Source organism: Anastrepha obliqua, chromosome 1 (assembly GCF_027943255.1).
Source record: "Anastrepha obliqua isolate idAnaObli1 chromosome 1, idAnaObli1_1.0, whole genome shotgun sequence".
Taxonomy (NCBI): domain Eukaryota; kingdom Metazoa; phylum Arthropoda; class Insecta; order Diptera; family Tephritidae; genus Anastrepha; species Anastrepha obliqua.
In genome coordinates this window covers 22617188-22643714 of record NC_072892.1, presented here as the reverse complement: position 1 = coordinate 22643714, position 26527 = coordinate 22617188, and the positions used below count along the sequence as shown (strand labels likewise).

Below are 26527 nucleotides of genomic sequence, written 5' to 3'. Positions count from 1 at the left end.
TAGAAATTCTATTGGATAGTTGCTTAGATTTGAAGGAATGCAGAAATCCAGTTGCCGAGGAATGATTTTGAATTGTGATCCACATCTTTATACTTCGAATAGCTCGTTCACTCTAATCGAGATTTTTGTGGTTAGCAATGATATTCAGGAGTACTTTGTTGATGTTGTCCGTCTGCGTTGAGATAAAATTGCAAAAATTTGGCGGATCAATCCGTTCGATTCATCCAAAATATCGTGATTGTGGTATTGTACCGCCAAGCAATGAATGTAGTGACTCAGATGGCTCAGGCATTAATGGCAATTTCATCTTGCTACTATTCGTTTTCGAAATATCCTCAAAAGGCCGTTCCACAAACAATCTAAGAAACAAGTGATATTTTTCGCATAACGCAGCGAATTAAAATCCAGCGGCTACGTTGGCTGGGTCATGTCGTCCGAATGGATACAAACGCTCCGGCACAGAAAGTATTCGATGCGGTACCAGCTGGTGGTAGTAGAGGAAGAGGAAGGCCTCCTCTGCGTTGGAAACATCAGGTGGAGAAGGACTTGGCTTCACTTGGTGTGTCCAATTGACGCCGGTTAGCACGAGAAAGAAACGACTGGCGCGCTTTGTTAAACTCGGCCAAAATCGCGTAAACGGTTATCGCGCCAATTAATAAGAAGAAGACTGTTTCCGTTATTATTCCATAGTTATTCCGCTATTCAGAGCGGAGAAAAAGTAAACAAATCAAATTTCATAAAACTCGGTCCAGCCATCCTTGAGTTATAAATGGTGTAACTAACCGGATTTAATTTCATATATAAAGTTTTCATGATTGGTGTCTAATAAAAAATTTTTAAACAAAAGAAAATAATATTATATCATAACCATTCAACTATTACATGATGATCCGACTAGGAGCGATGTAATATGCATTAAGAAGTTTTTCTCAAATAGTGTTTTATTTTCAACTGAGAATATCACCTACTTGTATAATTCAACAAGGAATAAAAAATTGAATTAATTTAGCTACATAATTATATAATGAAATAATTTACTTGTGCAATATTTTTTTCCATATATTTTATTATCAGAAAATAGCCAAACCCTCAATCGGGTCACTTGGAATTAGCTAATTATTTTACTATTCTATCTTTTCAATTATTTTATTTCACCCCTTTGTCATAAAATATTTACTTTACTGAGCAAATAAACTGAAATTGAAAGAAAACAAGAAATGCTTATCAGCCGCTGTAAAGTTGCAAAACCTTATTCCACAGGCATTGTAGGTACAGTTGCGAACATAACTGAGCGCATGATGATGTAATGTAATTGCAATGTTTCTGCAAATGGATTTTTTTTTATTTTTTTAATATTGTTTATTCTTTTACAAAAATCATGTTAAACAAAATTTCCAACTTCAACTTTCAAATTTAGAAAAATTTGGACAGAAGTTCTGTTCAACAATATTGCGGAGGTATCCCTACAAAGCAGCCCCGTACGGTTAATTAAAGACCTTTTTCGTCTTCTTCTTCATCTTTATTTACAAATATTATCCTATTTCTAACAAAAGCTTATACATTCTATCAAAAAAGTACGGTGAATTATTCAATAAAACGCAAAATAATTGTTCAGTTATCAAAAATTGATTTTATCGCCTTCAAAATAGGCTCCATTCGAAGCAATAGGTATACATACATATGCCAACAATTATTCATCAAAGCATCTTTTAAACGCGTTTGAAGAGATCTTCTTCAGCTCCTTCAGCGAATTATCCCTAATGGCCTCTATCGACTCAAAGCGGCGTCCCACGTCTCACCACCTGTTATGATGCGCTGCATAAACGTTGGGTCTGAATTCACTTGCTCAAGCATGTCTTCAGCCACCTTCTTCCGATGAATTTTTTTAAAGAAATTCAACTCTCTTGGATCGAGTCGAGCAGCCACGCGTCTCATGCCCAATTGATGGTGTAAAATATTGCGAATTGATTCGTGAGGTACGCTAAGGTCTCGAGCTACCTCCCTCAAATTTAAATGATAGTTGTCCAGCACCATTTCCTTGACTTTGGCCCTCTGCAAAAGCCTCGCCATAGGCTTTCTGCTGCATTTTCAACGATTCGGCACACGAAATCCCGTTCAAAACATAAAATTTAAGACAAATTCTGTGTTCCATATTTTTATCCATAGTGAAAATCTCAGAGCACTCCTGCGGTTGACTGATATACTACAATAGAGGACAGTTGTAAGTTTGACATATGTGTAACGCGCTGTTTTAAAGGAACAATTCCCCAAATTTGTTTGACACAATGTATACACATTAATATGCAATACAAAAGTCAATGTTATTATTGATCGGATGTTGATCGCTATGTCTAGCACTCTTTAGTGGTCTTCTTCGCGGGCGTATTTTGCCAAGCGGTCGTCGGTCATTCTGAGGATATGTTGCTCCCAATCTCGTCTTCTTTTGTGGCTCCATTTTACTATATCGAGCATTTCACACATTTCTCTTATGCTTTAATTCCTCATAAAATCTCATAGAATTTGACCGGTTATAGCTCTAATAGTTCGCATTTCGTTAGTTGAGATGGCACGTTCTGTAACTGTTTTGTCTGCGCGTGTCTCAATGGCATTCGCTATAAGCGGTTGTTTTGCCATTTGACGTCATGTAAACAACCAGGGACACGAGCTTGTTTTGGGCACTGACATCGCACTTCAGCTATCAAGAACCACTTTCACTTTACTTTACTATTAAGTATCTTTTCGCTGCACACTTTCTTTATAAAAATAAAGCGGACGTTTGCGAAAGATTTCAATTCTTATCCTCATCCATTACATACAAAAATACCAAAAAAATGTGTTAAACATCTCTTGGATTCTTAATTAAATTTTTATTTCAATTATAAAAAATCCGCAGCGCACCATTAACAGACGGATCTTAAAGTATGATATATCAATGTTTTTGCTTCAAGACGACTGTTTTGTTTTCGTTATAATCTTCATTGGTCTCAAGTACCCCGTTCTAGTACTTACCCACCAGATCCTAGTTACTATCACGCAAAGGTATGACCGTGACGCTCATAATGCCTATTAAAGCTCGCCGAAACTCAGTCAACTTTTGCTAATGAAGTTTTTCGATTAAAAAACAAATTTAATTTTTCCACCCAAACTTAGGGACCGCCATTTCTCGTCAAATCTCGCTGGTTTTGTCTGAAGGAGGCAATTTTTTTGTTCCAGAATTAATTGAGATGAAGTATGATACACCATTTTAGTACTTATCCTTCATACCGCAATTCTATCACCCTAGGTAGGTAGGTGGGTAGGTATAGTGGTTGTCGTTTGACACACCTAGGCCTGCTGTAGGCCCATTGTGATACCACCGGGGATGTCCCCTCTCCTCACTCTACATTGTCCTGATTGAAGCAACCTGTGGCTTTGATATATCTAACAGGACTTGTTATTTTTATATTGGCTACTTCTGCCAAGTTTTTCAGCAAGCTTTGTCTTAAAATATTGAGCCTTCTTCTATCCAGAGCTTTGCACCCGCAAAGAAAGTGTTCTATAGTCTCTTTTTCTTCAATGTCGTTACAGCTTCTGCAATAGTCGTTATGGGGCGCTCCCAGTCTACTGGCATGCCTGCCAATCAGACAATGTCCAGTTAGGACCCCGAGAAGATTTCTCATGTTTTTCCTGTTTAGTTTCAACAGTCGGTTTGTACGGCCCATGTTCCACTCCGGCCACGTCATTCTACTAGTTACACAGGTCAGGGACTGAGACCATAGCCTGTTGGCAGCACTGATAGTGTGTTGATCTATAAGCATCTTGCAAGTTACTAAAGGTATAGGTATCAGTTCATCTGCTTTGCAGTTGCCTTCTATGTCTCTATGACCTAGCACCCAGAGCAGGTTTATTACAAAGTACTGTGATAGTTCTGTCAAAACATCGATACATTCTTTTACTGTCTTCGATTTAATATTAGGCGATTTTAAAGCTTTCAGGGCCGATTGACTATCTGAATATATGTTTATATCTCTTGTTGTGAGGACACTTTTATTTAGCCAACCCGGTAACCGGAATGAGATGTTGGCATTCATTCCTTCAGAATGAAGGCCTCCGCCTACTTGATCATGTAGCTTGATACCATCAGTATATGTAGATGCTGATTCCGCTTTTATTGTCCATTACCCCATTGTCCGAATCTTCTTTCGTTGGAAAAGTTGTGGTAAAGGATGTGTTTAAATGCAACTCCACTGAATTACAATATTCTGTCGTTTGATGTAGGAAGGGGTATTCGTCTAGTATTCTTGCATGACCTCTTCTGTTAGTGGCTAAGTTGGAAGATTCCTTTAACCTAAGTGCCGATTTCGCCGCCAGCTGTTTGCTGTAGGCCACAATCGGTAATAGGTGCAGCATGACATTCATCGCTGCCGTGGGTGTAGTCTTTAATGCCCCGCTTATGCAGAGACTAGCACCCCTTTCAATACTTTCTAGGCATTTTACTGTTGTTCTTATCACCCTAACGGCAGTAGGTATGAACTATTAAAGTGATCTCTAACTGAATGATTTCTAGAACAATTCCAAAACTACTCGCTTTTTTCGGTACAGTCTAATGTACATACGGAGGTGTGTATTTACATGCATTTAGGTGTGCATACTCGTATGTAAGTATGTATGTGCTCACATAAAGTATTGCAGTGAAAACCCAGCCTGGCATTAGAAGGGATTTCAAAGAAGCCACTCGCCAATTAATCCAGCCAAATGTTAGCTTGCCATTTAATTAAATAAGCACCTGCATACGTACTTACGTATTTGTATGTATAGGTATACATATGTGTGACTACCTGTGTGCAAAGTAAATCCAAATAAATCCATATTCACATACATGAGCGTGTTTGTGTGTGTGTGCAAATAATTGCATTTACATTTGTTATATTTAGTCTGATGCAAACAGCCTGATTGATTAAAAGCTTTAAGGCTTATTTTTTCTTCGTGGAATTTGCATTGATTTTAGTGCTACGCAAAGTTTGTGTAAGCTGCAGAAATAAGAATAAAATACAAATAAAAACTATGTAGGCTGGTATTGAAAAGTTTATTTGCAAATTATTTGAATATTTTTGACAAATCTTAAATAACAAAATAATTCTGATGACGACTTGAAGTTTTTATTTTTTCTTTTTATTTAATTGGGTATGGAAATAAGTTTTGGCGGCCGCCGTAGCCGAATGGGTTGGTGCGTGATTACCATTCGGAATTCACAGAGAGAACGTTGGTTCGAATCTCGGTGAAGCACCAAAATTAAGAAAAACATTTTTCTAATAGCGGTCGTCCCTCGGCAGGCAATGGCAAACCTCCGAGTGTATTTTTGCCATGAAAAAGCTCCTCATAAAAATATCTGTCGTTCGGAGTCGGCTTGAAGCTGTAGGTTCCTCCATTTGTGGAACAACATCAACAACGCGCCAATTATATATATGTATATATGGAAATAAGTTTGCGTCCTTTCTTAGTTATGAATTATTTAAACAATTAAATAACACAGGAAAGTACAACTTTACTCCATCTTTCAGGCAGCATACGAATTCCTCTGACGAAAAATTCGAGTTTTTTTTACTTGATCCACTCATTGAGCCACTTTGCGATGCTCTCGTAAGAAAACCGCTCTCCAATAAGGATTGACTGCATTGATCAGAGCAGATGGTAATCCGAAGATGCAATGTCTGCCGAATACGGCGGATGGGGCAAGTTTTCCCAATTCAGTCTCTAAATATTTCTGAACCGCTTTAGCAACGTGTGGCCTGGCGTTGTCATGCAGCAAAATCAGTTTGTCATATCTACCGTCCCATTCCGGCCACTTTTCTTCGAGAGCTGGACGCTCTAACGCATTAGCTGCAGTCGGTAACGATCGCCAGTGATGGTTGCAGATGGTTTAAGGAGTTCATAATAGATGACACCCTTCTGGTCTCACCAGATACACAACATAATCTTTGCAGCATGCATTTTTTTCGTTGTCGATGGACTTGGTTCACCTGGTAGGCCCATAATATCATAATAGTTCCATTTTTCCAGAAATTTTCAGAAACCCTTTTCTTTTCTGCCGTTCAAGATATATCTCACACGTCACCAAACGTCTCTCGATACCCCTCTTTCTCTCAATTGATGTGGCACCCAAGTACCTGCTTCCTGGACCATTCCCATCGCGTGCAAACATTTACCGACTGCTGATCTGTCAACATCCAACTCTTTCAAATATAATTTAGGGTTCGACATACAAACATATCATCAAGGGTTCCACATTCGTCTTCATCAAATAATTCTTGTAGTTGTGTATCTTTCAATTTTTTCGGTGCCCCATTCTCGATCTTTATCACTCACTTTGAAATTGCCACTTTAAACGCGTCGAAATCACTCTTTACAAGTTGTATTTGATGGAGTGTATTACAGTAAATATTGATCAATATACGAGGTGTGTTCAAAAAGTATCGCGAATTTTGTGTTTTTCAAAAATTATTTATTTATTCATTAATATCTATTTTTCCCCCTTCAAAGTAATACCCATGAGAAACTTGAGCCAACGTTTTTTCCAATCTTCGAAGCACTTAAAAAAATTATTTTTTATCTTGTTCCGCTCCTCCTTCGATGCCGACTTTATCTCGTCAATCGTGGCGTAGCGACGTCCTTTCATGGGCCTCTTTAGTTTCGCCAGCAAGAAAAAGTCACAGGGGGGCAGATCGGGGGAATACGGTGGCTGTGGCATCATTAGTGTGTTGTTTTTGGCCAAAAAGTCGCGCACAAGCAACGATGTGTGAGCAGTGGCGTTACCGTGATGCAAGAGCCAATTATTGTTCTTCGACAAATTCGGGCATTTCTGGCGGATTGCTTCGCGCAAATTGCGCATAACTCGCAGGTAATATTCTTTATTGACCGTTTTACCATGTGGCAAGAATTCATGATGCACAACGCCCCTGCAATCGAAGTAAACGGTAAGCAAAACTTTTACATTCGACCGAACTTGGCGCGCTTTTTTCTGTCTTGGTTCGTGCGGCAGCTTCCATTGAGATGATTGAGCTTTGGTTTCCATGTCATAACCATAAACCCACGATTCGTTACCCGTTATGACCCTCAAATGCAAATTTGGGTCGTCGCGGACAGAGTCCAACATCGCATTAGCAATGTTCATGCGATGCTGCTTTTGGTCGAAATTGAGCAGTTTTGGTACGAATTTTGCGACAACCCGTCTCATTCCCGAATCATTGAAAAAAATTGAATTGCACGGGCCAATCGATATATCTAGGTCCTCAGCAACTTCTATAACGGTGATTCGACGATTGGCCAATACCATTTTCTTCACTTCATCAATTTTTTCGTCTGTTGTTGAAGTGCTAGGGCGTCCGGCACGTTCACATCTTCTCGACCTTCTGAGAACATTTTGTACCACCGATAAACGTTGCTTTGGTCCAAAGTAGCTTGTCCGTATAACGCAGTCAACATTCGGAATGCATCCGCGCACTTAATTTAATTTTTCACACAAAATTTGATACAGAACTTCAACTACTGCGATTGAGACCTCACATATACACCTTCCAATCACCAGTCTATTGCTAAAGTGAACACAAAAATAGTATCAGCAGCAACACCTCTTTTACGAAAAACTTATTCCTATGCCCAATATTTTATTTTATTTTTATTTGTACATTTCACGCACTTCTTTGAGGCGAATTTTTAACAAAGATCTCAGTATGAAGCTATGAGGCAAGCCCAGCCGTGCAAATAATTTGAATGAAATGGTAATCCTTAATTTACAGTCAGGACTGTGCTTTCAAATAAAAAGAAAAACCGCATTCAAAAAAAATCATTACTTGAAGTTTCAAACGTCGGATGGGCCACCCTGTTTACCCTGCAGAATCATTCAATTAAGATATTTCAATAATTTCAACACATCCTTGCTGTATTCGACTTTCTTAATAAATTATTGCTGATTATCCTCTACTATGGATAAATGTCAGCCAATCAAAAATAGCAGCAAACAAAATGTATCTGGATCATAAAAGTCTTGATTTTTATTTGTCCCTAATCGAGCGATTTTGATTATTGTCTAATCAATATCAATCAGTCAATTTTGTGGAATATATGTGGGAAAATTATTTGGTATCTCAATTTATTATTGCACGTGCATGATTTCGTGTCTAAAGAGGCGCAAAATTAATCATCAATTTTTTTACTAAATAACCAAAAACAAAAAATTGATGAATGAAATGACTTTGAGTGATGGAAATCTTTCTTTTAAGCTTTACGCGCTCTATTGCTCCTCTGTTTGTATACTGCAGCTGGTAGTTGACAAGCGTCAAAAATGATTGGCGTACGACGCTTTTTGCAATAGTTATAAATCTTGCGATATAAATACTTATATACCCTATGCTCTGAAAGTACCGGAAATGTTGAAATAAAACAAAACAGAGTAAAATTTCAACCAATTTTTGTTTATCTCCCTCAAAATATGACCCGTTTGAAGCAATACACGTGTGCCAACTTTTAGCCCAGTCCTCAATGCACCCCTGGTACGCCGACGAAGGGATGGCCTTCAGCTCCTCCGTCGCATTCTCTTTGATCTCCTCTATCGACTGAATTCTCCTTCCACGAAATGGTAACTTCAACTTGGGAAAGAAAACGAAGTCGCACGGGGCCATATCAGGTGAATACGGTGCTTGTACGCTGGTATTTACTTGGTGTTTGGTCAAATAATCCTGCACAATTTGGGCTCGGTGCGATGGCGCGTTATCATCATGCGAAGTCCAAGAATTGTTTGCCCACATTTCCGGCCGTTTGCGACGTACAGGCAGACACTTATGATCCGATGGCGCTAAAAAGTGGCAATTAAAAGTGTGTCTTACAGCCCTACCAACATAAGAAAAAAATATGGATCGGTTCACACGTGCGCGGTTCGTTTAAATTAAACATTCCCCCGGTACTTTCTGATCATAGGGTATGTCCATATAGTGGTATTATTCCATTAAGGAGCAAAGGGCCAATTAAACTTTCGAAAGAGTGATTAATTTTGCGCCACCTTGTACTATTACTTTTATTGTTTTCTTGTGAAATTTCTACTAACATAATATCTAGAATACATATAATTATTCTCATATTTCACTTACATTGGGATTTGTGTGTCTCTCTCTGTCACCGTGCTACGTTTGCATGTGTTTGTATTTATTGGCTGCCTCCCTTATTGCCTCTTTTTTAATTTTTCCAAAACTAATTTCTTACTTGTCTGTCCACCTGCTCACATTGAAGTCAAATTGATTACAGTTGCATATTTGCATAGTGACATGGACAGATGCGCCTATGCATATACACATACTCGTATATGTATGTATGTATTTGCACTTGTGTCATATTTTTAATTGAGCTTCAGTACTCGTTGCGCCTTCCCCATCTTTTAATTGATTTTTTGTTTGCTCTCTGTGAATGTCTCTAAAGCTTTTGTAATACCTATCGCTTAAAGCACGTAACGCAGTTTTATTGAAATTTTATTTAAAGGTTTTGCACGCTGTTAATAATTATTATTAATTATTATTATTTTTCATATTTAATAAATGCATTAATTGTACTTAGAATGCGTACTTGCATGCCATTTTGCTTTCATTTATTTGTAATTAATTTTAAGTTCTTTGATTCATTTGATGGAAAATATGTATTTAACAACTAATGAATTTATTAATTTCATGATTTCGTCTTTTTTCCATATACTCATTGTGCTTGTTGACTGGCTAATTTGAATTATTCAATTAATGTGCGATTGAAATTGCAAAACTGAAATCTAAATTGAATTCGAAATTGAATTTGAAATGGCTATGAATATGAATTGTGTGACTGTGCCGGTAAACCAATTAAAATTAATAATAAATAAATGCAAAATTTTTAATAATATTAATGCAAAATTGAAAAAAATAACGCAAATGAAACTAAAAACCAACAACAACAAAAAAAAAAAAAAAAAAAAACCAACGGTATCCCTGCAGATCAACGAAGCACTTGAATTGGCGCTGGAAGCAATTGACAAAGAGAGCAAATTCACCATGAATGATACAGTAATAAAAGCAACAACCAAATCATTGAACACTGCTAAGAGCAATCATAAAATCACAGAAAAACTAACTACAACAACAACAATAATATCATCAACAGAAATGGCAACAACAATTTCAAGCAATAATGCACAAGTCACTTGCTTGAGTCCAAAGGATAATGCGAACAAAACCGACGAAGAGAAGAAACTCAAATACAAACAAGAAACTGCAGCAACTCTACAAAACTACGTAAACAGCAGCAATAGCAACACAACAAATAACTATGATGAACTGAGCAATAAACTCACTTGTAATGCTAATAACAATAACAATAACAACAGCAACAGCAATGCTGTTGATAATGCGGACGAAGTAGCTCGCGAGTTGCTCATCGCGCAGGAACCAATTTACGAGAATATCTCAGCCGCATCTACGCGACAAGTAGATGCTGAAGCGACACGAATCATTCCGGTGAGCGCAATGTATGACACCAACAACAAGGTGAACAATGACATCAATAATCAAACTGTTAATCAAATCAATCAAGTAAACAAGTATAATAATAGCAACAACAACAACAATAATAATAATAGTAATCATATTAGTGATAATTCAATAGCTAATAACGCCAATAATTTGCTAAGTACTCTGACTAACAGCAACAATAGCTATAACACTAGCGATAACAACAACACAAATAATGTCAATGAAACTCTTATTGATCTAACAAATGCTTGCGCTAATGCTACAACAATAACAACAGCCAACGGCATAGCTGCGAAAGCCACAGCAACAGCAACAACCACAAACACAACAGCTTCTGCTACTGCTACTGCTTCGCTCATAGCCAGCGAAAAACCGCATGCTACTCTCAACAGTGTTGCATCAATGGCAGCAACGCAAGTTGCAACAACTACGCCAACAACCGTATTTACTCAAATTACACCAACAACACAGCAATCCGAGTGTAATTTAGCAACCATGACTTCCTCAAATCTGCCAAATGTCAACAACCCTTCAGCCTTAGCCTCAGATTCGTTAGTGCACAACCCAACGGAGCTGGTAGATCATGAACCCTACTATCAAGTGCCCAAGTCTAGCGAGCCCTACTACGACGCACCCAAACATCTGCGCCCGGTGCCGCTTTACGAGAATATCGAAGTTTTCTACACTGGGTTGGAAAACTCCACTTTGGCCGGTGGCACTGGTGCCGTACTTAATGGCAGCTTCAATTTGGAGCCGCCAAAAGAGAAGCCACCACCGCCGCCCGTTGAGTCTCCGCCGCCATTCGATGATGTCGACAGCATTGACAATAACACAGACACTTGGTCTTCGGACAATACATATGAGACGATTTCATCGCGCCTACCACACGTAAACGGTCTAGCTGGTGATCATCCTTCGCCACCCATCAAGCGCATGAACTCGACGAAGCGCATCAAGAAGGAGTTACGCAATAAACGTTCGAGTTTCTTGGGTATCGACACGACGAATATTGATGATGAGGAGAGCTATTTGGAGTTGACGGTGGCGCCGCCGCCAGACATGGCTCAGTTATTGCAGGAGGAGCGTCGCTTGGAGAAGCAATTGTACCTGAAGGCGGGACTGTGCGACAGCTCAGATACAGGTGAGTGCTGAAATTTGTTCTACAGTCTGATGAATCAAAAAATACTTAAATCGTATTTATTCAATCTTTGCATTTCAGGCGAGAGTCGCGATTCGGGTGTCTCCGAGAATCATTCGCGCCAGAGTAGCGAACACTACACGAACTCTTCCGAGGACAACGATCGGCAAATGGACTCACCGCCTCATAGTCTTAAATCGAATGAACTCATCTACCAGAATGAAGCGCTGCTCACTGCTGCACAGACACCGCTTTTGCAAACAGTGAAGGGCAACTCCGCCGAATCATGGACCGAGTCCGCCACCGTCGCTGCTGCGGCCACCAAATCGCTGACAGAGGCCACCGCCACAGCCACTGCCAAAATGCTTTCTATCGAGGAGAAGATACGCGAGCAAGAGGAGGTATTGCGCGTAGAACGCGAACTGCTGCAACTGGAGCAGGAAGAGTTGAAGCGTCAACGCGAGAATTTGATGCTACGCGAAAATATGGCACGTCGAGAGCTACAACATGGCGCCAAAATGCTAATGTCCGCCAATCGTCGTTCATTGCAGGACCTCAATGGCGTGGGCATGTCAGTGGCCGGTGGACTACCACTACCAAATGGCGGCACAAATTTGGCCTACCACACAGCCGTGCCGCAGTATGCGCTTGCCGCACATCACAGCATTCAACAACAGCCACAACAACAATTCGGCGTACCGTTGATAGCTGCGCAACAGCCGCAGCAGATCTATGCAAATGTGCCAAATCTACAAGAACAGTACTATCAGGTAGACATTGACTATCGCAAGTCCATGTCCGACCTGCAAGAATTCTCCAAACGACACATGTTGCCGCCCACACCGCCAACCAAACCAATGCGTGCCATGCACGTGGCTACTTCAGCCAACGCGCTTGCAACCAATGCACCCGATCACTTTGTAGCGCAACGGCACAGCTTAAACGCACAGGGTTACGGCGGATCGCTGGTAAAAATTGCCGCTCCCACTGCAGCGCCGCGCGGACATACCGTTTACACCAATCACCAATACCACCATCAGTCCACGCAGAATTTGAGCAACAGCAGTGGCAGCGGTAGCAGCAACAGCATTAGCGCCATAACTACAGCAACGCTAGCACCCGTCGCCAATGGACATGCAGCGCTGCCTGGCAACATGTCGCGCAACACGCTGCATGCGCTCAGCGCCACACCAAAGCCCAAGTACACCGACGGCTGGGTGCAAGTGCAGCAGCGCAAATCGTACGACTCGAATCTAGCCAACGATCCCGCTTGGCTGTCCGCATACCAGCAAAAGCGCAAATCCATGCCAGAAGCCTACCACGCCTACAACAACCACTGGCTAGTTCAGGAGGCCGAACAGCGCCGCATTACTGAGCAGCGTTGCGGTGGTTCGACCGGCACAACGCCGGTTCACAAGCAGAATAGCAGCGCTGTAGGTGGTGGTGGTGGCATGAAGAACGCCACCAGCGCTAATGGCAACGGCAAACCACTGCCTGATTCAATTATACAAACGCTCACAGAGCGAGTGCAGAGCAAGGGCATTGGTGAGCGAAAACGGTAAGCTAAATGCAATCAACTACAAACTCCAATTTTTTTTTTAATTGTTTATGCTTTAATTTTACAGATTTGACAACTACAACACACAGAGCGCGGTTTCAGATAAAAGTCCGCTGCATGCTGCCTCCACTTACTACCAGCATCAGCACCAGCTGTCACAGCCGCTAACGCCGTCACACCAGCGCCATCTTAGCGGTGGTGGTGGTGGCGTTGGCGCGCCCATTGCCGCAATACCACCACAAGCCAATGTGAACGCTTCGCCGGCGCATCAGCAAGCACAAGCACAGCAGCAACAACAACAGCAACAACAGCTGCAACAACAAGACAAAGTGTTGAGTGTCAGCGGCAAGAAGAAGTGTTCGCATTGTGGTGACGAATTAGGTAAAATTTGCTACTACGTTGGTTGTGAGTGTTTAAATTTCAAATTCCTTTAAAAAGTAAAAAAATCGAGTTGAATCAAGTATTTTCGTAGTTGACATTAATCGCTCACCGAGCATCACTTCTTTCGAAGCTGTCATTCTAGATGAGTTAATATAATATTTAGTCAATAGAAATCATTCATTGGGACATCCATACATACAGATATCAATACGATCGGCTTCAAAGTCATTATCGCTCTTCGGTGTACCCAAGTGCATATGTATATGTGGAGTAATTCGTGTTTGATATGCGTACATAAGTTTTTCTTGAATTTTTCTTGATTGTACATATTTTTATCTTTGTTTTTCTGCCTTCATTGTGTAGTCAATAGAGTTGCCGCTGCATTTGCCAATTTCAAACGATCGTAAGATTTCTGTTTACAATTTTCTAATGCAAACATTTCTTCTTTACATGCCTTTCCGCAATGCGCAGACGCCAACGGTTGCACGGAGACAACTTGCCGTCGCGTACATAAAGCTCTCAAATACATAGTTTGGGTGTAATGTTCATCTTAAAAAAACGCAATGTATGTTTTCGAATTTTTGGTGGCATAGTTCTTATAAGGATTGCTAGTACGGGAAACGTAAAAGCAAAAAATGTATATATCAAAATTAGGAACTACACTTTTGAAAGGTAGTGAGATAGTAAAAATAGTGAGCTTTAAATAGAGACCAACGATAAACTCGTATTTCCAAGGCGCGATATAGCAGTTGCTTAAGAGGAGTAGAGGATAAGGCTAATTCGGTAAAAAATGCGTGTTTGAAAATTTTTCTCTGGCGGTACAGAGCCTGAGCCGCCTCCCAGGCACGTCAGGAAACTTCTCTTAAACTACGCTGACGCAATCCAGGACAAAACTGACCGTAATCTACTGGACCTGACAGTGTTTAGACAGTCAATAAACCACATTCACCGTGAGTCCGTCACCACCTTCTTAAGCTCCCGTCCTGTGAATGCCGTAATCGGAGTCCAACCACCACCTATAGCAGATGAAGAGCTCCAGCTTCTTCGTGAGACACGTGTAACACTGGCACAATTACGTTCTGGATATTGTAGCAGGTTAAACTCCTACTTATCCAGAATCAACCCCGACATACCAAACATACACATATGTCCGGCATGTGAAGGCACCCCGCACGACACTAACCACCTTTTCACATGCCCCCTAAAACCGACTCATCTAACACCCCTCTCCCCCTGGACCCAACCCGTCGAAACAGCATGTTTCCTGGGCCTACCTTTAGCTGAACTAGACGAAGATGACCGGTAATATGCCCGACACTGGCGGGACTACTCTTACTGTTAACAAACAAACAAACTGGGTTGGTGCGTGCTGACCATTCGATAGTGGATGAAAATCAAAAATACAATAATAGAATTTTTTTTTCTATGTAATACAGGTCAGCCCTCGGCAGACAATGGTAAGCCTCTGAATATATTTCTGCTTCATAAAAAACCAGCTGCCGTCCGGAGGCGGCATAGAAATGTAGGTCCCTCCGTTTGTGGAAAAAACAAAATCAAGCCGCACACAACAAATACGAGGAGAAGGTCAGCCAAACACTCAGCATAGGGTGTAAGCGCTAATTATATCGGGTGTTTTTTAACTGCGTTAGAACTATTGATATCGATAACTGTGGTTTGATAGCTAATAATGGCAAACTATGCTGACTTTTCTGTTCAGTAAGGTATGCAGTAGCGGCAGGCTAATCACCTACCCTATCAGAAATCAAACAGATTAACGAAACCAACGCAAGACAAGCCTTGTCGAGGCCCAATGCTCCCGAGTGGAGTGAACAAGGAGAAAAAAAATCGTACGCAAATCATCATGAATCGTTTAGTGCCAGAGCAAACCTTCCAAATTATGGAAATTTACTTTTAAAATAAATAAATCTGTGCGGGAAACTCATAGAGCGAATTGTTGGAGAAGAGGCCGAAATCTCGATTCGTCGTCGTTCTCAATTTGTTGGGCTTTGCTCTTCAACTATGTGGAAAATTTTAAGTGAAGATCGTAACTTACATGCCTATAATATACACGTCGTGCAAGCATTGGAGCGAAGTAACTCGATTGCGTCCCTTTTTGCTAATTGGGCTCATTTAGATTTATTGCAAAAAGTAGTCAAAAATTGGTCTGATTGAATGGACGAACCATGTAAAGACTCATTCCAGCAATATTTCCGTTTTGTAGCTTGTGAGTTCTCAAGCTCTTAAATATTTGCAAATGGCGTCGTGGGTCAAATCCAAGGCGCATTCACTAAAGGTGGTGGCACTAGGCCAACGACATTGTTCTGTAAGTTTGATTGTCAACTAGAAAACAAATAATGAATTCGCCTTGTTTCATTCCGGGCTGACAGTCACATGGACACGGCGAAAGAAAACAACAAATCAGCTGATTTACCAACACCACCTTTAATAGATTCGCCTTAATCAAGTCTTATTTGGCACTTGTCAACTAGACAGCCGCAGTATATAAACAGATGAGCGCATGAAGATCAAAATAAAGATTTTCAGCAATCAAAATCATTTTTTTTTTTGCATTTAGCAACAAAGTTATTAAAAAACAAAGTGGGTTGATTGATTTTGCGCAACCTTGTGATTGCCTGCTATGCCAAAGATAACGAAAAAGGGCCGTCATGTCTGCGTGCTTGATTCAATTATGCCTGGTAGAACTCAAAGCACTGCAAAAAGGGTATTAGGGAATTATTGTCAAATTTATTTAATTATGTTATTTATTTTAAGCAGTCAAGAAAACATGAACTCGGGTTGACTGCTAAAACTAGAGAATAATGAAACTATGTACAAATTTAAATTACAAACTTCTTCATAAATTTCTAGACTGCCAGTGTGGAGCACAGGGCCAAACTTATATCTAAATAAACTAAAAGATAGACTTCAATAGTACAGAAAATTATTTCTTCGAGACTGAGAAATCTAGGAAGCAAGAATTGAAGATCTGATAAAAATCACAATCAAATGCAGCTGTAAACTTACATACTTACCTTCGAAGTTGGTTTTACTTATAAGTCGCAGCAAAACACAATGAATTTTATTTTGTGCCAAATTTATTTCAATACTACACAGCAGTTAGCTTTTGTGGTGTGCATATATTGAACAGGAATTGAAGGAACAACAACTAATTTAATGAATTCTCACAAACTACATAGTATTTTACACACACACACAAACATACAAACATACATGCATCCTCTCTCCAAAGTGCATAAATAAACTAACTTTTCTTTTACTACTCTCCCACATAAACCAGGACGTGGCGCCGCTATGATCATCGAATCTCTGCTGCTCTTCTATCACATCAATTGCTTCAAATGTTGCGTGTGTCATGTACAGCTCGGCGACGGACTTAACGGAACGGATGTGCGCGTACGCAATCACAAATTACACTGCCAGAATTGTTACTCCAGCGACGATGGCATCAAATTCAGCTGCGTCTGAGGGGAAAAGAGAAAAAACTATAAATCGAGCCATAACTTAATGCAGCTGCCAATGAATTAGAGCGAAATGTTGGTGGAATGTTTGAGAAAAGTGGGGGTGGAGAAAAAAGACGTTCCTGAAATAGCAACACTTACGAGCATTTCAGCGAGTGGTTGGTTGATTGGTTGAGAGTGGCCTTAAGCACTGAAATGCCGTTGAATGTGACAAGTCAAATATACATACATACGAGTACTATGTTTCAGCTTGTGCTGAAAATATTAAATAATTAGTGAAAGTTAATTATTTGCATGTTTATATTTACAACAAACACTTTTTAAAAGTGAGAATGTTTGAAATTTTACTTTAAATGAATTTTACAAAAATTTTAGGTATAAATTTAACAAATTCGCGCTAATTGCTTATGAATCAAAGAAAAATCAAAAAGATGGAAATTATTCAACAATAATATGTGTAAAACGCAAAATACATACATATGTACAATTATACGTATACCATACTTACATACAAACATATATGCAGCTAATAACGAAAGACGAATTGTTCAAAAATTATACGCTAATCGATTTTTTTTTTGTTTTTTCACTTTTGAAAAAATGTTCATCGATGCCGAATAGCAATTGCAACTATCATATCCAATAGTAGTTATGTATTTATGAATATTAAATTGTTGAAAACAAACGAGCAATGCTAGTTGGAAAATCAAATTGAATAAAATAAATTAATAAAAAGCGAACGCAATTACACACACATAGCCCGAACGAGTAGGAGATTAGGCATATGTATGTTCATGCACATACACACCTACACGTACTATATACTATGTCTAATGCAGTAGTTGTGCAAAAGAGGAAAATACAAAACAAAAACAAAATACATTTGCATGGGTACATTTTATGCTCTTTACGGTAAATTGTAAATTTTTATGCTCTGAATGAATGTTGAATTTGAAAATCTCTCGATTGTTGTTACATGTTGAACAAAAGTATGGTAAGAAGTACTTTTTGCTTTATCGATAAAAACAATGCGAAAAACTGAAACTGAACTAAGGCAGTCAATTCAAGAAGAAAATTTAATCAAAAAATGAAATTTAAAAAACCGAAAATTAAAAAAAAATTTATTCAATACTTTATAATTTTTTTTTCTAAATTGTAATATACACATACATACATATGTATGTACACTGTATTTCTTTGCATTGCATGTGCAAGAAAAATTGAAAACAAGCAAAAAACAAAAACAATTATACATATATAATATTTTCAATTTGTATTTAAGCCGCTTATTTAACACTATGTAATTAAACACATATGCATACATATATACTGACATTTACATATATACACATATATACATACATACATGCATACAAGCAAACATACACATATTAGCACATATGCACACACATTTTATTTACTCCGCTGTTACTATAGGTTTAATGATTTTTTTTTTGTAAATAATTTTTCGCTGAATATATTTATTTATAATCTCTACGTGCAACCAATAAAAATAGTAAAAAAAATGTTTAAAATAAAAGTGCATAGATTGTTTTTTTGTAATTGACAAACACAACAACTTTTTATGTTTTATAGCAAGACAAAACTTTGTTCTCGAAATTGGCTACTTTGGAATTCGCTGTGCTACAATAAAATTTGCAATAATTTACTTACAACAAAGGATTTTAAATTTAAAATTCCTTTCTTCAGTGTTTTTTCTACCCAATAAACTTTTTTTAATTGAAAAGTATTTGCGAAAACAAAGAATATTTGCGTTTATAAAATTGCTTAGCATTTGAATTTTACAAAAGTTTAGGCCTGTAGCGCTTTCAGTGTAAAACCACTTTTTTTTTGGTTTTTTTCCAATCAATCGGACATAATTTTTTGAGCGCTATCCTCGTATAGACTACAAAAACAAAAACTCAATTCATGGCGCAACTAATTACCTAAGCATGCAATTGTTGTTTCGAGTGAAAAAAATTAAAGCTTATTGAAAAACAAAATAAAAATGGAGTTAAATGTACCTAAATATACAAACCAAGTCCCCAAACACATACCCACGCATATATGTATATGTATCTGCACGTTCATAATTACATTATGAAAAGCAAATACATTTTATCTTAAATATAAAATTAAATAATTTTTAATAAATTAATGTTTTTCGTCTTTTCTAATAATTTTAAGTAATTTTTAAAATTGTAATTAATTAAGTAAACGTATAAAATTTATAAAAAAAACAGCAAAAAAGCATAATTTAAAAGTAATTTGTAAATTTAAATTTTTTTCTGAGCATTTCAAATCCAAATCCATTTTCTAACTCTACTTGGCACAAACTCTTTTAAAAAAATACAGGCTAACGACACTTCCTACATTTTTTTCTTAACACGCTTTTTTCATTTTACGCTCCTTCAATACTTTTCGCGCTCACTTCACATATATGTATGAGTGGCATACTCGCACATGAATTCATATACACCCACATATCATTTAACAGCCTTGTACATACACTTACTTACTTACTTACTTACGTACACACATATCTGCAAGCGCATACTTACTCACGCGTATTTTTGTTTACTAACAACACCCGGTACACTTTGCGTACACACTTTGTAATTGCGAAAACTGTTACTTAACTTACACATTTTTCTCTCAGTTTCGATGCTAATTTGTTTGCATAATTTTTTCTGTATAAAGGTAACCATTGTTGTACTGGCTATTCTTAGTTTGTAAACGAGTTTTTATTATATGAAACGATAAAATTTTATTACAAAAATTATAATAATAAATATATTTAAAATATATATTATATGTATACACACACAATCGATGCTTAAGCAAATTAATTTTAAATTTAATTATGTGGTTTTCCTTATTTCGCAAACTCTGTGGGCAGCGCAAAGGATAAGTATACGCCGTGGGGTCCGCGTCTGTTAAGTTAAGTTAAAATAACGGATCGTATGAGTAATTTATAGTAATTTCTACTCCTATTACTCCTCAAACACAACGCCTAAAGCATAGTATTTAGTTCGCGTTTCACTTGAAATGACTGTCAAAATCCATACGCGAGTCCATGCGCGAAATTTCGTATGTATTTCACGGCAAAGTAGTACTCAGTTCACGTCGTGAAAGCAACGCGCAACTTGCTTTCAGACCTTTTTGAAATGCAAATGTCAATTAATAATGAGCGAAAACTGTCATTTCGTTATCGAGTGAAGTGCCTGAGTTTAAATACTCCAAAGACATGGTATTTTTATGCAAAACGTGCTCGCAAAAAGTGAAAGTAAATTTTCTTACATTTTTTGTGTGTCAAAATAAATGTCTATTAATTTGTTTAAAAACACCTTTTTCTCAAACCTGCCATTGGTTCTTGAGTGATTTTCGTAAATTCGACAATAAATGCGGCTAGCAACATTTCACGCCTCAGCAGTTAATACTAGCTGTTTCTCCTTAAATGCAAAGCCTAAGCAAGCAGTTACCTCACACAAACGTAGTTAGACACATGTTTTTGTTGCTAACGGCCGTTTCATGCAATATTGTTGCGCATTATTCATTCAGCAACATATACACTTGAGCCATTGATCGTCTGGTGCACTCGCAGGGGTTCGTTGTTGGAATGGCTGCTGCTGCTGGATGTCGCATAGATTACAGGCATTTTCAGCTGTGGTGTACATTTAGGCGCAACTGTCCAATGAGCATAGAGCACGAAAATGTGGTTCCCTATTCAATTAATTCACAAATGGAGTGCGTTGAATGCACAGGAATTTTTGTGTGTACCAAAAAAAAGTTTTTAATTTTTTGAAACTGAGGATTAAAAAATGTGTTAATTTGTTTGTTAAATTTACATGTCCAACGAGTTTCAATTAAATATATTCATTAATAATGCACCCAAACGAGCAACTATGTATTTTTCGAACTCAAACAAATAAATATCAGGCTTAATTGAAACGTATTTTGGACAAGCATTATGCAACGACGTAACGTATCATAGTGGCGGATAGCGAGTGCTTCCCAGATATAGGTGGTAGGAGAGCATTGGAAAAACTTCCGCGGACCAAACCAGCCCGAAGAAGGAAAACTTCGTTAAAAAACATTCTAAACCTGAGCATCTGTCACCATCTGTTAGGTGCGGCTGGAGCGGGTGTCGGCCTTGAATCAAGCGGCTCGCTATGTAAATGTGCCCAACGGTTCTTGAACTCATCAAATATTGACTGTTTACCCAAAACTGATTTTTAGGCATGAATCCGAATTCTAATGCAAATATGTCTGTACGGGGTAATCGGCTAATTCGTGGAAACTCCACTGCACGAAATGCAGCCGCAACATAATGAAAAAGCCATACAGACGCTATGCTCCACGAGGTGATCAGCGCTTGCAGTAAGTAAGTAGATGCAAACTACAGGGTGGGTCAAATAAGACCTACTAATGTTAAGCAGAAATTACTTTTTTATTTTTTGACATATTTATTTTTCTCTTTTTGTGGGTTATAATTGAATTGTTGGGAATTTATTATGGAACCCTACAGTACAACACAACGCGTTAAAATTATCGAGTTTTTCTAATCTTGTCAACGATCAATTGTTTTAACGCAGCGTAAATATCGGCAACATTTGAATTCCAAATCAATTCCCACAGCCTTCATGATTAGGAGGTTGGTCGGTCGTTTGGAGGAACTGGGTTCAGTGGCCGACCGTCCTGGACGAGGTGCCCATCGAAATATTCGCACTGAAAACAACGTGGAAACTGTGCGGCAGAGTGTTGCAGATGATCCATCTGTGTCAACTCGCCGTAGTTGATGGTTACCCAGAGAGTGGGCCCATTTGGACGAGAGACGTTTAGTTCAACCTTTGCTATACCATTGCAAGAGGGGAAAAAGAGGTGAAGGAAAAGGTCGATAGGACGAAAGGGAAAAGGTTGGGGAGGGTTGAGTGTTTGTGGACTATGAACGGTGACTGGTCTGTGGTTGTGTTAACCTCTCTATGCTGCTGATGAAGTTCATCAGATTTTTGATATCAGGACCTACTATCCTACCTATCAGCTGGCGCAGGAAAGAAGTGAGAACCAAGATGCTTGAATCTTAGTCCCGCGAGAGCTGGGCAGCTAAGGAGCAGGTGCTGAGATGATTCCACCTCATCCTCCATACAGCTGATGGGAAAAGAACTCGAAATAATTCCGAGTCTCACGGCATGTACATGTATCCCGCGAATAGTGCCCCGTGAGGATGTCCACGAAATTTGAGAGATGAGATTTCGTCATCCTCAGAATATTCCTCGAACGCCTCCTATCCAAACGTGGCCAGAAGGACTTCGCGACCCTACACGTTCGTGTACTTACCCAGCGCTCGCTGAGTTGGTGCAAAGCCCATCCTTCCAGGAGTAGAGCGCAGGTTGTCAAGGGGGTCCCGATCCTCTCCTTTCGCAGGCACACCGCCTCACAGGTCCCTTGTCTGGCCAGCTCGTCGGCTTCCCAGTTTCCAGCAATGTCACTGTGACCAAGTACCGAAATTATCTTTATGTACCCATAAAAAATTCAAATTGTGCAAGCACTGCTACTGCAAGACCACCAACAATGACTACAAAATGCTATTCGTTTTACACAATTAGCCACACAAATTGATTTTTTAAATCATGTTTTGATGACGGATGAAGCGCATTTCCATTTAAATGGTTATGTCAACAAACAAAACTGTAGATTGGGGGGCTCTGAAAATCCAAGGGCAACACACCAACATCAGTTGCACCCTTCTAAATGTACTGTTTGGTGCGGTGTTATGGTCACTATGTAGAGTTATCGGTCCATATTTCTTCGAAAATGAGGATGAAATGTCGGAATCGACTTCAGGAGCTTCTTACAGAACATTGATTGAAAACTTTTTGCAGCCAATGGCGGAGATGGAGCAACTGCGCATACTGCTAGGCAAACCATGGACTTGCTGCGTTAAATTTTTGGCGAACGTCTAATTTCCAAAAATTCAGATTTCCCTTGGCTACCTCGTTCGCCAGATTTGACTGCGCCCGACTTCTTTTTATGGGGATATTTAAAAGACAAAGTGTATCTTAATAGACCAGAGACTATTAGACAGCTGAAGCAAAATATTTGAGAGGAAATACTGAGCCTTCAACCAGAAACATTATGTGGTGTAATGGAAAACGCGCCAATCTTTGTATCGAGAAAAATGGTGGACATTTGTCCGATGTAATATTTCATACATAATTTCCATAAAATATATTCAATGTACAAAAACAATTAACCAAAATAAATGATTATTGCAAAAGTTATTTGTCATGATTCAATTATACAAGGTTAAGTAAAGTTTGACAACTGATTTCGGATGCTACTTAATCCATTGATGCAATTTGGAAGCAAGGGAAAAAAGGGCATAAGTTTATCCCCTTTCTGAAAATGTAATATAGTAAAAAATTGAAAAAGCTCGTTGTAAGCCATAGAATAATTTTATGTTATTTTATAAGTGGTACTTAATTATTTATATTTTTAACTTAACTATTCCCATGGATTTGTGTCATATATAATATGTATTTTGACCATGCATCGGATTGAAATCTATATGTGCCACTTGTAAACCTACACTGAAGTAATAAATAAAACAAATAGTGGAAACTCTTAACAAGGAAAAACCACTTTTATTTCGTCACGTCGGCTAATCATACATTTGATTTTTTAACGAGATTACCTGCAAAGTTACAAGTATAAAATCTGTGTTAAAAAAGATAAATTTATATATACGCAGAAACACAAGTAGACGCCCAAACAATAAAAGCGTAGCTCCAATTATAATCAAATTGAGCTCTGCTGCAGATCGCTCTCAACTGCTGAAAGCTGTAGCTAAATTCTGCAAAGATAAGAGACGAGCACTTTCTCTTAGTGATGTCGGCGTCAGTATTGAAGGGAAGCTATTTATCCACGAATGTTTTACAAGAAAAAATCGCGAACTAATGCGTTTGGCTATGCAGTATAAAAAGCAAAAGCGTCTAACGTCAGTTTTCTCTCGTGGGCAAGTGTTTGTTAGAGCTCGACCCCAAACTGATGCTGATGCTTTCCATTTCAATTCAACCGGGCTGTTCGGGTCATGTTCTTCGATTTCGATGTAACTGAAATATGTTGCTCTCTGCTCAAAATAATGAGACACGTATTTTTTTGTTCGCCCGAAAAAAATTTTTTTCAAGAGTTATCGGCAATTTTGTTTTTCGGCTCAAACTCGATTTTTTTTAATTATATAAGAAAAAAAAATTTTTAAATGCCCATAACTTAGTCAAAAATGAACCGATTTTAATAATTTTGGGTTCAAAATGATCGTAATTACTTACACGAGCGACTTTATGCAGAAACAATTGCAAAAAAATAGTTGAAAATTTTTTATTTTGCATTCGAGCCGAAAAACAAAATTGCCGATAACTCTTGAAAAAAATTTTTTTCGGGCGAACAAAAAAATACGTGTCTCATTATTTTGAGCAGAGAGCAACATATTTCAGTTACATCGAAATCGAAGAACATGAGCCGAATAGCCCGGTTGAATTGAAATGGAAAGCATCTGCTGTAATTATAACTGAAAAAACGAGCATGGCAACTGCTAATATGTAAAAACAAAAACATTTATGCGTTATATTATTAATGTTATGTCTGCGTTAAATTTATTCTCTTATTTATCATTTATGTTTTTCAAACTCTTTGCTTTGCATTGTAATCATTTTTATTTTACTATCATTTCTATTTCGTTCATCTCATTGTTACTTTTCATATTCTTGGCTTTACAATGTAATCTTTTTTATTTTGATCTCATTCCTATCTATCTCATTATCCCCTTGCTTTATTTAAACTCCTTCACCTTGCGTATACTCCCAACCATAAACTGTCAATGTGTAATGCAATAGCAAAACAAGTAGACAAAGAACATGCAAGAGGATTGCTTAAACTCATTTGTAATCGCTACAATGGGTTTAATGTCTGTCAGTTGAATGCGCGAAGTTTAAATGCTGAAAAAATTGACTATCTAAATTTTGTTTTTGATAATTTGAGCATTGACTTAATATGTATTACAGAGACATGGTTTTAAGACTATATTGATAATAATGTATATTCCCTGTTAGGACTACGAAGACTCGAGGAGGTGGCATTGCTTTATATTTTAAAAATAATTTTAAATGGAAAGAGATCTGTAGATCAGATCATTTTCAAGAAGTCGAATACATTTTTGTTGAATTTTATGATAACAATACCAAATGTCTTGTTGCATGCATTTACAACCCTAGCAATAGAAATGACCTCTCAGTGATATTTTATAAATTAGCGGAATTCCACATCTCCTATGAACATATTATTGTGTGTGGTGATTTAAATGTAGACCTTCTTTGTGATAATTTTTCTTCCAGAAGTTTGATAGATAGTTTCCAATCATTAGGAATTTCCTTAATCAATGAATATGCTACTCGCTTTGCACCCCACTGCAAACCAAGTCTTTTGGATGTATTTTGCGTCAGTGACAGAGATTACGGCAGTCATATTGATCAGCTTCCTATGGCTGGAGTTTCCGACCACGAGTTGATATTCTTATCTTACAACATCCAGTTCAACAGACACAATCAAGTAAAGTAGATATTTTTTAGAGACTTTAAGCTTATTCAGCATGATCTCTTAAATAAGGAGGCTGCCGAGCTTAATTGGAATATGTGTCGGTTATTCACAACAGTGGATGAAAAACTGCAACATTTCAATGCTTTAGTCAGCTATCTATTTGATAGATTTGTTCCGATGCGTAAAGTTAAATTAAAACTTGTTAGATTACTCATTGTCCCTCATGTATCATACGCTGAATTAGTATATTGCAGGCTTGATAATAATTCGAAGCAAAAATTGCAAATCGCTTTAAATAATGCAGCGCGTTTCGTGTTTGAAAAAAAAAATCAAATAAATTGAAATTGAAATTGAAAGATGCGAAAGTCTAAGCAAAATGGAATAGGCAAAACAGTATTGCCTGCTAACTTTTTCAGCAAAAGTTTTAATTTCTACGCTTTTGAGTACTTTTTCTTTAGAATTTGCTCTGAAATAAAAAGTAGCTTTTCCAAGAGGACAACACGGATTTATTACAATAAGTAGCTTCAAGATTGCTAACACAGGGTGAAATTAGGCTACTTACATCACCTTTAATTATTGCTTCATGATTATTTGTGTTTAATATTAGTAGGTCTTATTTGGCCCACCCTGTATTACAAGTAAAAGAAAGTACCAATGTAGAGACCAGATTAGGAGCTACTATCGTAACAAGTAATCAAAATGAGAAAGTAATTTGAGCTGTCTTAACTATATGTAGTTGCTAATACAAAGTGGCGCAAAATTAATCACCCAATATTTTTTTTAATAACTTTTTTATACTAAATAAAAAAATTATTTTAAGTGATGTAAATCTTTATTTTGTGCTTTTCGCGCTCCT

General features: G+C 38.1%; 1 protein-coding gene across 6 annotated transcripts in view; it reads left to right on the top strand.

Moving 5' to 3' along the window:
- LOC129240465 (uncharacterized) overlaps positions 1-17957 on the top strand; it is a 130802-nt gene extending 112845 nt beyond the window's left edge. For all 6 annotated transcript variants that reach the window (XM_054876307.1, XM_054876299.1, XM_054876283.1 and 3 more), the window contains 4 exons: positions 9990-11664; positions 11743-13219; positions 13287-13600; positions 16899-17957. In XM_054876307.1, coding sequence (XP_054732282.1) covers positions 9990-11664; positions 11743-13219; positions 13287-13600; positions 16899-17086 — 3654 coding nt within the window. In that variant the 3' untranslated portion in view covers positions 17087-17957. The remainder of the gene's footprint in view (positions 1-9989; positions 11665-11742; positions 13220-13286; positions 13601-16898) is intronic.
- Positions 17958-26527: the final 8570 nt, after the last annotated feature.